The sequence below is a fragment of the Camelina sativa genome, chromosome 17, assembly GCF_030686135.1.
Source record: "Camelina sativa cultivar CO46 ecotype springtype chromosome 17, ASM3068613v1".
Classification (NCBI taxonomy): Eukaryota; Viridiplantae; Streptophyta; class Magnoliopsida; order Brassicales; family Brassicaceae; genus Camelina; species Camelina sativa.
This window is the reverse complement of record NC_141896.1, coordinates 5,222,923-5,237,937: the sequence shown is the minus strand read 5'-3', so window position 1 is coordinate 5,237,937 and position 15,015 is coordinate 5,222,923. Positions and strand designations below refer to the sequence as shown.

The window sequence follows — 15,015 nt, the reverse complement described above, 5'->3', positions numbered from 1 at the left end:
ACGAATTGCTCAAAAACATTTAGGATTTTGAAATACTTTTTAATGTTATAACCAAACAAGATGAGCAAACAGAGGAAATCGAATCAACTAAACGACTCAAATTTTGTTTCGTAGAAGGAAGAACAGATAACCAAAATGCAATTTGAGTCTCGTGACTAATGGAACGACCTCTCCTATCTGTTTTTTCATGGGTCTCTCTTTTTCCAAGTCGTTTGGATCGAAACACTTTCACGAGAAACCTAAGCAACTTTCCAGGAAAGCCTTGGTTCTCTCATGTACGCATTAAATCACACCATTCAACAAGCTCTCTCGTGATTTCTCTCCTTAACCACATACGTTGCTTTTTAAACTTAGACCATTGCATCTTTCTATATACATCAACATGTTTCCTCTGCATACGAGAGAAACAAAATATATATCTTTTCCTGTGTTTCAAGTATCAGATTGCCCTGATCAATGGAGATGAAACAGTCAAATGCTCATTCCAATTTCGCCGACATCAATGAAGTTGAAGAAGAAGCAGAGCAAGAACCGCAACAGCAGGATAACAACAACTACAACAAGAGGTTCTCTGGTTACAGAGGACCAAACCGAGGGAAACAAAGACCATACAAAGGTTTCAGCAGACAGGTTTCTCTAGAGACAGGCTTCTCAGTGCTCAACAGAGAATCTAGAGAAAGAGATGACAAAAAGAGTTTACCAAGGAGTGGTCGTAGCTTTGGCGGGTTTGAAATAGGCGGAACCATCAACGGTGGAGATGGTCGGAAAGCAGATTTCAGTATGTTTAGGACCAAGTCGACGCTCAGCAAACAAAAATCTCTATTGCCTTCTATCATAAGGGAGAGAGATATTGAGAATTCTTTAAGAACTGAAGATGGTGAGACCAAAGATGATTCTATAAATGAAAATGTTTCTGCAGGAAGATACTTTGCTGCTCTAAGAGGACCCGAATTGGATGAAGTCAAGGTAAAACAACTAACAACTTTAGTTTCTTCTTTTATCTTTCTCTCTGCAAAGCTTATTCCAACTGTATTCTCTTTCAGGAAAATGAAGATATTCTGCTTCCAAAAGAAGAGCAATGGCCGTTTCTTCTAAGGTTCCCTATTGGATGCTACGGTATCTGTTTGGGACTAAGCAGTCAAGCTGTCTTGTGGCTTGCCCTAGCGAAAAGTCCCGCAACAAACTTTTTACACATCACACCATTGATTAACTTAGTTGTATGGCTATTGTCACTGGTAGCCTTAGTCTCTGTGTCCTTCACTTACATACTCAAATGCATCTTCTACTTCGAAGCTGTCAAAAGAGAGTACTTTCATCCAGTTCGAGTCAACTTCTTCTTCGCTCCTTGGGTGGTTTGCATGTTTCTAGCCATCAGTGTACCTCCCGTCTTCTTATCAAACCGACAATACCTCCATCCCGCAATTTGGTGCGTTTTCATGGGTCCTTATTTCCTCCTCGAGCTAAAGATTTACGGGCAATGGCTTTCAGGAGGGAAAAGACGACTATGCAAAGTCGCAAACCCGTCTTCTCACCTTTCTGTTGTAGGGAATTTCGTCGGGGCCATCTTAGCTTCAAAAGTTGGATGGAGTGAAGTAGCTAAGTTTCTATGGGCAGTAGGTTTTGCACATTACTTGGTTGTGTTTGTAACACTTTATCAGAGACTTCCCACAAGTGAAGCTCTGCCTAAAGAGCTTCATCCTGTTTATTCTATGTTCATAGCTGCCCCATCAGCAGCAAGTATCGCTTGGAACACGATATATGGCCAATTCGACGGATGTTCAAGAACTTGCTTCTTTATTGCACTCTTCCTATACATCTCCCTTGTAGCGCGGATCAATTTCTTCACCGGATTCAAGTAAGTCCATCTAGGGTTTATATATTTTCTCAGTCAAAGATGTGTTGATGCAACGAAGTGGCTAAGGAGTTGTATGCAGGTTCTCAGTGGCGTGGTGGTCATATACTTTTCCTATGACAACAGCATCAGTAGCAACAATAAAGTATGCAGAGGCAGTACCTGGTTACCCCAGCCGGGCTCTAGCACTCACTCTTTCCTTCATATCCACGGCGATGGTCTGCATGTTGTTTGTCTCCACGCTTCTCCACGCCCTTGTCTGGCAAACTTTGTTCCCAAACGATCTTGCAATTGCCATTACAAAGAGGAAACTTACCAGGGAGAAGAAGCCTTTCAAGAGAGCTTATGACTTGAAGCGCTGGACCAAGCAGGCTCTGGCCAAGAAAATATCTGCAGAAAAAGATTTTGAGGCCGAGGAAGAATCGCGTCACTGATGCAAAATCATGGAATACAGTAATATTTCATATCGAAAAAATAGTCATGGAAACATTTTAGATAGTAGAGACACAAGTAGGTGAGACAGATTAATGTATGTATATCTCCAGAAGCATGTTTAATAATAATATTACATCAATAATACAGCACTTAAAATCACATTCATAGTTCAAAGCTAGCTGAAGAAGAGATCACACAAAAAAAAAAAAATCACTGGGTGACATGAATCAAACAGGCAAAGAAATGGTCCTCTGGTTTGCTAAGTTGGTCGGTGGTCGGAGGTCCCAAGATGCAGAATTTAGTGAATCTTCAGGTTTGATAAAAGGCAAAGTGATCTCGTTGATCATTAATTCTCCACAGAACGGGCATTCGCTGGCAATAGCATCATCTAGCTCTGACCGAAGCTGCCTCACGGTAAAGAAAAAATATGTCAAGCCATAGAAAAATGTTAAGAAAAGATTGAAAAAAGGAAAGAATAATGAAACAAATGTCCATACCTTGTCTGCAGTAGTTGTATTTGTTATGGGTTCATCAGATCGGCTACCATTTATATCCCTCCGGGTTTCGCTACCAAGCAATGTCAGCTGCTTCTGCAGATCAAGTATATGCTCGGCCTACAGATTTTTGGATAACCAAAAATGGAATCACAATTTTAACATGGAAAATTAAGAACTCAGCTACAGGTATAATTTTGTCCAAAAAAAAGCTGCAGGTACAGTAAATCGTACCCATGGTACTTTCATCATAGCATACACTCCAGAACAACTGAATATCACTAAAGGGAACTCATGGCTAGAAACTTACTTGCTCTTCGTGTGCACAGCTTGTGACGTGTGTGATCAGGCACTGTGCATGGAAAGAGTGCCCACAAGGAAAGACATAAAAAGGAGCTAATGGTCCAGCTGAAGTATATCCCTGGGCCATTCTGAAATCTCCGGTCATCATCAAGATTTTACGTTTACAAACCTGGTAATATATTGAAAAGCATAAGCTCTGCTGGTAATTTTGGTGCTTCGCACATAAATATCATAGATAGATAAGTTCTGCTGGATGATCATACCCCGCATTCCTCGTCACGGTCGATTACAGCATATCTTTGAGTTAGCGCACTAATATCATTTCTAATGTTATCCGCACCACGTGTGGCATCATTCATCTCCTCTTTCAGTTGTTCTATTTGCTTGTTGTAATCCTCAAGAGATGAGCAAATCGCTTCCTGCAAGAGGAATTGAAGAAAATAACAAGAGAGTAGAAGCAACTTGTAAGGTCCAAGACTAGTGTTTGTGTGTCTTGAAAAGAGGAAAAGTTGACTAACCTTGAAGTCATCAATTAAGGCAAAGTCCGGAAAGAAAGGCAAAATATCTTCTATCTTTAGAAGACCATCAGTTTCCTTGAGAAAAGCAATAGCTTTCCTTATGTTTTCCCTTTTAGCTCCCTTTTCCTGCTTGACAACATGCTTTGCAACCATCAGCCACAGCTTCTTTCTCAAGTCTTCATCATCTTCAACCTTATCAGCCTCAGCCATAGCAAGTTCTGGATCAATCTGTAAAATAAATTGTATTCAACCACTACCACAAGAAAGTTCGGACTAAATTGGTCAACCAATCTTTCTGAGACATATTGACATCATATAATGTGGCGAATTCAGAATCTTTCAGTAGCCATTTTGTTTCAAAATATGTCACGAACTAAAGATGGCGCGAGTGCGTAGAAGAAGGAAGTGGAAGATAGTTGATTTTTTATATTAACGGATTTATTACCTGAAGAGCAAGGGCTACTGCCTCTTCATGCATAGACATCATGCTGTAGATATGGACACAGGCACGGGTTCTCTTTTCTTTGAGACACAGGCGCAAAGCATATTTGGGATCGTAGAAAAACTCGGGACCGTTTTCTCGTCCTTTCCCAAATTTGCATTGCAGGAAACGAAGCAGGGCACTGTCATCTTCCTAAATGTATAAGAAAAATAAAACCATTACGTAGCACTCCAGCAACCTATAGTCAGTTGTCACAGTCATACAAGTGAAAAAAGAGACAGTAACCCTAGATGTTGCTTCCCGGTTAATTACATGACTCTAAAGTTATAAGGAATCAAAGAAAATTTGTCACCGAAAACCAACCAAACCTGCTTGGCATATAATGAGAGAAGTAAATTGTGAATCCCTGGGTCCTCGTTATGCAAACGGTGGACGCAAAACTCAAGATATTTTATGACTTCATGTGTCTCGTTCCTGCATTTTGATTTGAGGAGTTATTGTCCAGATATATAATGAACATATAGTTGAGAAGTGGGACATTACTTTGCATGAGGTTCGCTTGAGTAGCGCATCATTGCAGTAATTAATCTCCTTGGATTAAGGTTTTTGTTGGCCATCCATGCTTCCACGGTTTCATACGCGTCAAGCATAATAAGCTCCGGCGCAAATTTGTACTGAAATGAGCAAAATATATACTGGTTTACAGGACAAAACAAAGATTGGGAGACTACATAATATCACAAGATCCCAGTGCTTATATTTACAGACCTGAAGCTCATCTGAAACTGAAGATTTCTGTAGCACGTCTAATGCTTTCTTTGCTTCCCCTTGCTAATGGATAAAAGACAAAACTCATAATTTCAACTGAGCAAGCCTGAGTAAGATATTGTATATATGGATCAAGTATGAAAAGAAAACTCATCACGCCATTCACCTGAATATAATGGTGGACTACAATTTCATATTGCTCCTTCAAGTTTGCAAAATATACCAACTCCTCAACCCGACCATAACTACAGGAGATAAAAAAGAAGAAAGGTGATGTCTTATACTGCAAACAAGAGATCCTAGGAGATGTGCTGAAAACAGTCTTTAAGAGAATAGCTTATTCCATAAAATTAATACACATCACTATAAAGGTCCAAGTGTTCACTGTCTAGGGATATAATTTAATAGATCACCTGGGAGGCTGGGATACTTTTGGAATTTACCTTTCCAGAAGTTTCATAGTGGTTGCCTCATCCAATACATCCTTGCAGTCGCTCATGAAAGCACGGAACTCTTGAATGACTGAGTGGTACTCCGAGTCGCGATTTTCTATAGCAGTGTCATCTTCCAAAAGCAACCGATTTATCTAATCTCGCATTCAAGAAACATGGGACCGAGAAACAAGATACAAAAACTCAGAAAGCAAACCGGGGGAGATAAAATATAAGAGGAATCGGGAATACTAGATGAGATAACATAAAGAATTTTCTAAATATATGTTTAACGAGAAGTGAGAACTGAGAACACGGAGAACAAAAGCTAAACCTTGTCCAAATATAGCTCAGTTGCCCATGTTGATATCATGGTTATTTGGCATTTATCATCCTTTGAAAGATTATCAAGCTTCCGCAACAAGAATGTTCTCAAAGCTTCCTGTAATCACACAAGGAACAGAAGGCAGTGAATATCCAAGCCCACATGTGAAACACAATTTTCTCTTCTGAACAGCACGCACATGATTAGAGATTCTTCATGTTTATATAATTAACGTAAATGCTTACCGGTTCGTTTATACTAATAAACTTCAATGTGACCTCCTCAAAAGATATTACGTAATTGATCTGCGAGAAAAACATTGTACCACTTCAAGGATGAATTACATCATGTAAGAACCAAGTACAACAGAGAAGCTAGAAATTACTTTGGCGTAAAATGATGCTGCTCGCAGATATTCCTTGTCGGTGAATGCAGCTTCTGCCTACAACAGAAGATGCCCAATCCACAAATAATCAAAAGAGATATTCTTTCTGCTAATTGTCTATAGGCAGGCGACAGCCATAATACGATATAAAAGGATTTGCAGATATGACACGTATGACATAAAAATCAATGCCTATTAACGTCAAGGATCACCTGAACTAAATAAACTTGGTCTCTCTGGAGAGGGTCACGACAGTTTGCTAAAGCTGCAGCATAGACTTTCAAGTCTAGGTAAACCTTCCACATATCTCGGCCTTCGTCAATCACAGAAACCTAGAGTGAATATATATCCAAACCCAAAAAAGGGAAGTGGAAGCAGCAGATATTAGAAGAATTTGCTCAAGCAGTTTTACAATCATTATAAACGAGTAAGCCAACAACTAAACAGACCTGGAATATCGAATTTTGATCATATGCATAGAAGAGGCCAGCAGAGGCATCGCTGCAAAGTCCAATTATACCCCTCGAAACTGAATCTGCTGTTGTATCAAACTGGAGCTCTTCAATGATTTGTTCACTTATCCGATTCACAACCTACCCCCGCATGTAAGGAATGCAGACGCCAGAAAGTAAGCACACTTATGAAACAAAACACTTATATGTAGCCAGATGAAACTAAATACAAGGAATGTATCAACTTCATGCTGTCCAAACACACCTTAACCTTATTACCAATAAGAAGCAAGAAATGATACTCAGAGAGTGCCATCGAACCAGGCTTGACTGCTTCAGTGCCATCACTCAATTTTGAGTAATCCAAGAGTGCTTTGTTCTCCACAAAGTTTTCATCACCATTTGGATAACTACCAACAAATTTCAATTACATTACAGGATGACATAACATAGAAAGCTCCCCAAAATTTTAAAGGGACACTGTTACAGTCATTCTACCTGTGCTGAGCTCCAAAGTTCAGACCACCATGATAAATTCCTGTTCCTGAAAGCCATGCAAAATGCACTGCTCTTCGTTGCTTTATAAAGAAATGTAGTTCACTGAAAGACGATAAATATCATATGTTCAGAGAGCAGTGTTACAATTTGTGATTTTTCTTTCATACGCAAAATGAGCTTAAGGTAAATCGAGCACTTGCCTGTTTGGTATTTCACCAGGAAGTTCCATAAAGTGAACAGCACGTTCTTTATAACTAGCAAAAACAGACTGGAGTAAACACTTAGTAGTTAGAAATTTTGCACGCAAGAAAAGCTAAACCACATTTCAAGAGATCATAGATCTGAAAGCAACAACAATCAACAGAATAAGATAAATCGCATTTGAAAGAAGGAACAATACATTTGAAGCCCAACCATTGGCGAATAAATTGGATCCTGTTCAATAATATAATGTGACCTTCCACTTAATCTTTGAATGCTACCATTTTTCATTATGATAAGAAGTTGATTTTCCTAACTATCATGATAACTGATGTTACCAAATAAATCATAAGATAGGGGTACAGAAATCATCACATAACAGAAGAGAGTTAAGCTTACTTCTAATGTTCCAATCCCGGTAAAGGAGTAGAGTCGAGTGGGAGTTACAGCCATCACATAGTACCTCATCCCACTGCTAATGTTGGCCGTTTCCATCTAGACATTTATTTCAATAAAAGACAAGTGATTGGAAGAATAATAATAAATCCAATGTAGGAAACACATTTAATTACAAGTCAGCGTAAAATGTTAGTACCTGCAAAGCCATGAAAGCCTCGGGAAGTTCTTCAAGTTCAAACAAAAACTTGATGTACTTCTCTCTCTTGTCCTTCTCATCCACGGCCATCTCAAACAGCTGACCATCCTGAGTGCCCAGAATGATCTCCTTGGTTGAAACTGAATTCAAGGAAAGACAAAAACAGAGTCAATATTGATCCATGTCAGGAGAAAAGAAAAAAAAAAACAAGAATAAAACACCAAAAGCATCGTAATAGTAACCTTCAGTAATCTGTTGTCTATTCCAAGCGACGGCATTAATAACCAAACCTTTCAAGCGGCTCAAGACACGAGGCTTAGGCCACTTAGCATGAGTATAAAAGGTTTCAGCTCCACCAACACCAGTGACAGTAGCAATGCAATGGCTACCACCAGGATCAACAAAAACCTTATGAATCGATTGCTCCCCAGCTCGACCAACAGAAAGATCAACATCTAATATCCAAAAATAAACAGATTTCTCTCAACTTATTCCGGTGAAATTAGCAAACCAAAAAGGATAAAGAAACTTGAAAAAATTACCATTAGAATTGCCAAGTCCGAAGTCATGGCGTATAATCCATCCTTTACTAGTTCCCAGAACAATTACGTCGTTCCCAGCAGCCATACATGTAATCATGCCCCGATTCTTCGTGGCATATCTCTCTAGGAGATCAACTGAAAATACTTGCCTTCCTTGATCCATCCTCTTTGATTGATTTAAACAACTGCACAATAATGAGAGATTCTGAACACATTGGGACAAAATCGAACTGTAAATGTAAAAAACCAAGCGAAATCGTTACCTTTCGCCGGAGATCTTAATCGGCGACCAGGATAAGCCAGTCCCGGTTTATGAAATCTGATCGGCGACGACAAGGAAACAACACCGTGTCTTTGAGTGGATTCCGACTTATTTCAATCCAACAACAAAATTCAAAGGCCGATTCCCAATAAAACAGCCAAAACGGCTGCGTTTTTATCTTGGTTAGTCTGATTCAATCTCAAACCGGTTCAATGTTGTTGAAATTGGATTTGTATCGATTTTAAAAAAACTAAAGAGAAACGCACCGTTTTAAGAGTTCTTGGAGGCTTTTTAATAACAAAAGTGTTGGAGCTGAGAATAGGCCCAGCCCAGTTATAATTTATATTTTAATTTTCTCTTCAAGAAAGTTGTGATGTATTATTTATCCGATTTGGGTCGCTGTGACTTGTGGTTGCGGATAACAATAGAAAGGACAAAGACTAAGAGGGTAACATGGTAATTTACATTACTCCGCCCTCCAAAAAAAAATCTCAACGACTCAAAAACCTTATTATGAGCAAGCAAGCAAACGAATCAACGCCACTACCCAAAAAATTCCAAACAAATCTCTCTGTTTCTTTTAGTTCGCCGCTGACCCGATAATTCATTTTCCCGACCCGGTTTGAAACACACACTCGAAGCCCCTATGTCATGACTCATGACTAGTTGGGTATCATGACTCGTACCGGAGCAGGAGCGGTACACCCGATTCAGAGAACAACCGTGATGAGAGTGATTGTGCCATTACAAGGAGTGGTTCAAGGCCGTGGTGGTTTAGTCTTGGGCTCTGTAATTCCTTGTGCTTTCTTCTACTTTCTCCAGTTTTACCTCAAACGAAACCGTAGAGACGAACCAGAACCCGAACCCGAACCGGTTATTCAGAACTCAGCCTCCTCTACCAACAACAATTCAGGTTCCTCGAGTCCGACTCAGTCCGAGCTTAATGGCTTGTCTAGGTCTCTCTCTCGGGTCATTCTCTCGCCGAGAAGTTCCGGGGCTCACGTTTCCGTTTCGGGTCGGGCTAATTGTATCCTCAAAGGTGGGGATTCACCGGGACTGAGACGGGTCGAGGAGGATTCGTATGATGAGTCGGGTAACCCGGATGGCATCATCGAGCTTGGTTTAGCTCAGAACAAGGTCAACAAAATCAAAAGTTTCGTTTTTTATTTGCTTTGTTCTATGAATGTTTTATAATCTTAGTGTTCTTTTTTTTTACAGTTGAGCTTGGATGTTATCAGAGATTGGGTTTCTCAAACTTCAGTTGGATTGAGTTTAAGTGGGATTGCTTCTTATGAGCCTCCTGATGGACTTATGGAGCTCAAAATGGTTATTTTTCTTTTCAACTTTTCATTGACACCCAATTATGATACTAATACAGATGAAGGAGCTGTAGATTTTCAAATTCTTTAGTGTAGCATCTGTTCTTGTTAGATCCTTATGTGTTCTTGTTTTTGCATTAAAGTCTACTGCTTTTTGATCCTTATGTGTTCTTGTTTTTGCATTAAAGTCTACTGCTTTTTGATCCTTACGTGTTCTTGTTTTTGGATTGAATGTGGAATTCTCATTTTTTATTGGGACAGGGTGTGACAAGGCTCATGTCTGAAGCAACCAAGAATGCTGTTACCTTTGATCCATCGCAGTTAGTATTAACTTCTGGTGCAGCTTCAGCTATCGAGATTCTTTCCTTCTGCTTAGCTGATTCTGGAAACGCTTTCCTTGTTCCAACTCCGTGTTCTCCCGGGTAATGATTTCAGTTTATTGCATTGACTCTATGGCTGCATAGGAAGTACTTAGTCTGTAGCTTAAAAAAGCTGATCTGTTTCTGCAGATTCGATGTAGATGTTAAATGGCGAAACGGAGTTGAAATCATACACGTTCCTTGCAGAAGTTCTGACAATTTCACTATATCAGTGACTGCGCTTGATAGGAGTTTCTCTCAAGCCAAGAAACGTGGTGTGAGAATCCGTGGAGTCATAATCTCAAACCCTTCCAATCCCATGGGAAGTCTCTTGACCAGAGAAAATCTCTACGCTCTTCTAGACTTCACCCGCGAGAAAAACATTCATATAATCTCCAACGAGATCTTTGCTGGTTCGGTCCATGGAGATGATGAAGAAGCAGAGTTTGTCAGCATAGCTGAAATAGCTGACACAGAAGAGCATCTCGACAAGGAAAGAGTTCACATCGTGTACGATATTTCAAAAGACTTGTCTTTTCCAGGACTCAGAGCTGGCGCCATTTACTCCTTCAATGAGAACATTTTAGCAGCTTCCAGAAAGCTCACAGTGTTCTCACCCGTGTCATCACCATCCCAGCATTTGCTCATCTCCGCAATCTCCAAACCGGAGTTCATTCAAACATATGTTAAAACCAATAGGCAGAGACTACAGAGAATCTACTCAGAGTTTGTCAAAGGATTGAAAGGTTTAGGAATCGAGTGCACGAGAAGCAATGGAGGGTTGTTTTGTTGGGCAGATATGAGAGGATTCATCTCTTCTTACAGCGAGAAAGGCGAGATTGAGCTTTGGAACAAGTTCTTGAACATTGGTAAGATCAATGTAACACCAGGGTCTTGTTGTCATTGTATTGAACCAGGATGGTTTAGATTCTGTATCAGTAATTTGTCAGAGAAAGATGTGTTTGTCGTTATCAACCGAATCAGAAAAGTTTGTATAAGAAAAACTCAAGATTGAAAGTGCTTATCTACATTCCTCAAGAACAAATTCATTGAGCAAACATAAATCTAAACCGGAACATCCCAAAAAATCACCAAAATCTAAAAGAATGAACTTATTCCCCTCTAAACACTACACTGCACATTTTCTATGCAATCATTACTCAAAGGAATAAAAGGCTTCATCATGATCCAAAACCATTTCTGATTGATTCAAGAACCTGCACAACCTCAGCCATACTCGGTCTCTTCAATGGATTCTCTGACGTGCAAATCAGTCCTAACTTCATGACTTGAATAAGCTCATTCTCTTCAAAGTCTCTCAACCTTCTGTCAAAACAATCAGAAGCCGAACCGGTCTCCAATAAATCCCTCACATAATCTCTCAAGATCAAGACTTGGTTTCCTGATCGAGACTCCACTGGTTTTCTACCTGTAACCAGCTCAAGAAGAACCACACCGTAACTATACACGTCGCATTTTTCACTGGCTCTCAAACTCTGCTGAGCTAGTTCTGGAGCAATATACCCCACCGCGTTGTGGAACTTTTTAGTCAAACCGAAACTATCCATAACCGGAAGAAACTTTTCTAATCCATAATCTGATAGCTTTGCTTCATATCTTTCGTCTAGAAGAATGTTGGTGGACTTAACGTTGAGATGAAGAATTGCAGGTTTACAATCATTGTGAAGGAAAGAGAGCGCTTTTGCAGTCCCTAAAGCAATCTGAAATCTTCTGTGCCAATTTAAATCAGTATTCCCATGGCTTGAGCTGGCTCCCGGGAAGATTCTTAGGTGTAGATTATCGTAGAGACTACCATTAGGGACAAATTCAGAGAAGATCAACTGCATTGTTGAGGAAAAGTAGTAACCTTGGAAAGAAGACAGATTTGGATGTTGCAAACCTCCAAGCCGTCCAATTTCTTGCTCAAACTCTTCTTGGTTTCTGATTCTTCCTAAAGTCTCAAGCTTCTTCACTGCAATGGAAACCCCTCCTTCGAAAGATGCTCTATAGACTGATCCAATCGACCCCACGCCAACTATGTTCTCCTTGTCGAGCAAAGCTTTTGTACCTGCCTCCCAATCTTCATACTTTGATGGCAAATTCTTGCTGAAAAGAACAAGTTTTCCAATTATCACACCGGTAGAGTCAATTGAAGACGCCAGAGGAGTGGTTTCGACTGTAAGTATTTCTTCGTCTTTTCTCCTTTTACGAGTTCTTAGGTTCAAAGCAAGCACTATGCAGACACCAAAGAGGATAACAGCAGCAGCAACAATAACGATGATAACCGAAATGCTTAGAGCATTAGAATTTCTGGATTTTGCTGCAGCTCCACGTGAATTGCAGATAGTTGTTACAAGTGGATCACCGCAAAGGAAAGGGTTGTTCAAAAAAGCAGAAGATCCAAAAGCTTGTATCACTGGAACAGGAGGGATAACACCAGAGAGATTGTTATAGGAGACATTGAAATGCGTTAGTGTATTCAAATTCCCAAGGGAAGATGGGATTGGCCCTGAAAGCGAATTCTGCGAAACATCCAGAAACTGGATTCTGGATAGCTTTCCAAGATCAGATGGGATACTTCCATTGAGATGGTTTCGATGCAGATCAAGAATCTTTAGGTTTGTCAAGTTTAATAGCTTCTTAGGGATATCTCCTTCTAAATCATTCCCTGACACATCTCTGCCACCAACAAACAAACAAACATTCAACAACAATGTGAGATTCAATATATCAAATACAGTAACAAGAATGGAGCAACGATTAGAACTTACAGTTCCTGAAGTACTCTGCAATTGGATATATCCTCTGGGATTTCACCAGTCAGATTAAGATTATGCAGACTCAAAACCTGAAGAAACTCCAAACTTCCAATCTCCCTTGGCATCTCCCCATCTATAGAATTATTACCTAATCTGATCACCGAGAGCCTCTCCATCTTCCCAATACCTCCCGGGATACTCCCACTCAGCTTGTTAGACTCCAAATCCAAAAGTTTGAGACTTTTGCAACCCGTTACACTAGTAGGTATCTTCCCAGTTAACTCATTCGATGAAGCATCCAAGAACTCCAAACTTCCACTGCAATCAGCTACCTCTCCAATCTCCCCACCAAACCGGTTCAAAGAGACATTGACATAAGTTATGTTCTCAAATCTAAGAACCTCAAAAGGCGCTAATCCATGGAACAAATTGCTTCCCAAATCGACAAGACGCAATCTCTGACATTTAGGTATCTCCTCAGAGACATCACCAGACAGCAAATTGTTTCTCACTAAGATATACTCAAGAACCGAAATTTCACAAATCCTAGGCGGCAACACTCCTTTCAGATGATTGTAAGAAAAATCAAACCCTTCAAGATTGTTACAGTTAACGATTGAAGCAGGGATTGATCCAGAGAGATTGTTATGAGACAGTGAAACAAATCTGGTCTTGTCACACAACTTAAACAGAGAAACCGGAATCTCCCCAAAGAAACCATTTTTAGACAAGTCTAGAAACCTTAAGCTAGACAAATCACCAATAAACTCCGGGATCGGACCAGACAAGGCATTGGAACTAACATTAATCGTCCACAAAGTTTGCAACTTTGAGTAATCCAACGGTAAATTACCTGTAAACCTGTTGCCAAACAAGGTCAGAACTCGAACAGACTTAAGATTCGACAATCCCGGAGCTAGGGTTCCGGCGAGACTTGTGTTCCACAGAACGATCTTGTCCACGAAACCTTCTGAGTTACAAGTGACTCCATTGAAGCTATTGCAGAGGTCGCCGTCAGAGACCCAAGAAGCCATGCTGTTGTACGGGTCTTCACTGACACTCTCTTTGAACTGAAGCAAAATGTCTCGCTCGTCGATTGTTGTATCAGAGCGAGAAGTTGCAATGTAGATGAAACTTACCAAAACTAGTAAAAGCTGAACCTTTCTCATATCCGACTTGATTAAACGGAACCCGAACCCGAACCCGGTTCGTTAAATTTACAATCTTTTTCTTCCAAGGAGCTCCAAATTGGGATCCGTTCTTATAACACCACAATCAAGAACAACAAGTAGCTGCATTTATGAAACCCAAATGTGATTGATCTTTTCTTGGGATTGAGCTGTTAAAGCTTAGAACTTTTGAGCTGCTACTGCATTTAATATAGTCATCCTTAACGGCTAGAAAAAAAAAATGTACCGACCAAAGTCTACACTTTCAAGAAACGACAAAAGAAGAAAGAATCACAGATTCAAGAACAGCTGGTGAACCAAACGAAACTGAACAAAAAATTAGAAATTTGTTCAGAACTCAGCTCAGCTTTGCAATTATAGAGAAGAGTAATGTGTGTGTGAGTGCCTTGGCTGGAAAGTAACTTACTTACTTAATGAAAGAATTAAATGATCTCACTCTCTCACTCTCTGGCTTCCACCAAACGAAGAAGAAGCACGTGCCTTGCTTTGTTCATCGTCTATATGTGGAGCGATACATATGTGTGTATGTAAACGTTTTATACTGTATGTAATGGAGTTTAGAGAGTGTCTGCTTGTCTGTACTTCTACCAAAGCATTTATTCTCTCCTTCACCAACCATTATTAAACAATCCTTACCTAATTGTTTTCACAATTGTGTAAATAAATAATAGAAATATCGATTTTTTAAGAAGAAGAAGAAGAAAGAAAAAAAACTAGTTATGGTCCCCATTGCAAACATATTAAATGCGTGAACAGACAACAGAGAATTGTACATTTAGTATTCTATACAAATGATCAGAAACTATTGGGAATATATATTTTTTCTAGTTATAGTAAAAGTAAATGACTTATGAATCTACATGGTTTTTGTTGATGGTTTAGAGT

The 15,015-nt window shown here is 39.7% G+C and overlaps 4 protein-coding genes across 7 annotated transcripts; 2 read left to right on the top strand and 2 right to left on the bottom strand.

Annotated features, from left to right (window-relative positions):
• Positions 1-71: 71 nt before the first annotated feature.
• Positions 72-2,446, top strand: LOC104755516 (guard cell S-type anion channel SLAC1). Its single transcript, XM_010477918.3, has 3 exons — positions 72-966; positions 1,044-1,855; positions 1,935-2,446. The coding sequence occupies exons 1-3, from the start codon at positions 457-459 to the stop codon at positions 2,284-2,286; spliced, it is 1,674 nt and encodes a 557-aa protein (XP_010476220.1). The 5' UTR covers positions 72-456; the 3' UTR covers positions 2,287-2,446.
• On the bottom strand, positions 2,368-8,735 carry LOC104755517 (vacuolar sorting protein 18). 4 transcript variants are annotated; one of them, XM_087496195.1, is made up of 24 exons: positions 8,505-8,735; positions 8,242-8,426; positions 7,942-8,154; positions 7,700-7,839; positions 7,504-7,599; positions 7,104-7,171; positions 6,904-7,005; positions 6,671-6,815; positions 6,403-6,546; positions 6,166-6,285; positions 5,954-6,010; positions 5,814-5,873; positions 5,578-5,685; positions 5,256-5,398; positions 4,979-5,057; positions 4,813-4,875; positions 4,588-4,718; positions 4,413-4,518; positions 4,048-4,236; positions 3,603-3,830; positions 3,348-3,503; positions 3,092-3,253; positions 2,785-2,901; positions 2,368-2,691 (listed from the first exon to the last, which is right to left on the bottom strand). In XM_087496195.1, exons 2-24 carry the CDS (start codon positions 8,402-8,404, stop codon positions 2,515-2,517), a joined length of 2,967 nt encoding a protein of 988 aa, XP_087352321.1. In that variant the 5' UTR covers positions 8,405-8,426; positions 8,505-8,735; the 3' UTR covers positions 2,368-2,514. The 4 variants fall into 4 exon arrangements, with proteins under 4 accessions (XP_087352321.1, XP_087352323.1, XP_087352322.1 ...); XM_087496197.1 differs by having other exon boundaries at positions 5,954-6,006; positions 8,505-8,714; XM_087496196.1 differs by having other exon boundaries at positions 8,242-8,407; positions 8,505-8,693.
• A 178-nt stretch (positions 8,736-8,913) lies between these two features.
• LOC104755515 (putative aminotransferase ACS10) lies at positions 8,914-11,226 on the top strand. The gene is made up of 4 exons (XM_010477917.2): positions 8,914-9,640; positions 9,722-9,829; positions 10,084-10,244; positions 10,332-11,226. Exons 1-4 carry the CDS (start codon positions 9,179-9,181, stop codon positions 11,194-11,196), a joined length of 1,596 nt encoding a protein of 531 aa, XP_010476219.1. The 5' UTR covers positions 8,914-9,178; the 3' UTR covers positions 11,197-11,226.
• On the bottom strand, positions 11,143-14,880 carry LOC104755514 (putative LRR receptor-like serine/threonine-protein kinase At1g12460). The gene is made up of 2 exons (XM_010477916.3): positions 12,953-14,880; positions 11,143-12,860 (listed from the first exon to the last, which is right to left on the bottom strand). Exons 1-2 carry the CDS (start codon positions 14,107-14,109, stop codon positions 11,363-11,365), a joined length of 2,655 nt encoding a protein of 884 aa, XP_010476218.1. The 5' UTR covers positions 14,110-14,880; the 3' UTR covers positions 11,143-11,362.
• Positions 14,881-15,015: the final 135 nt, after the last annotated feature.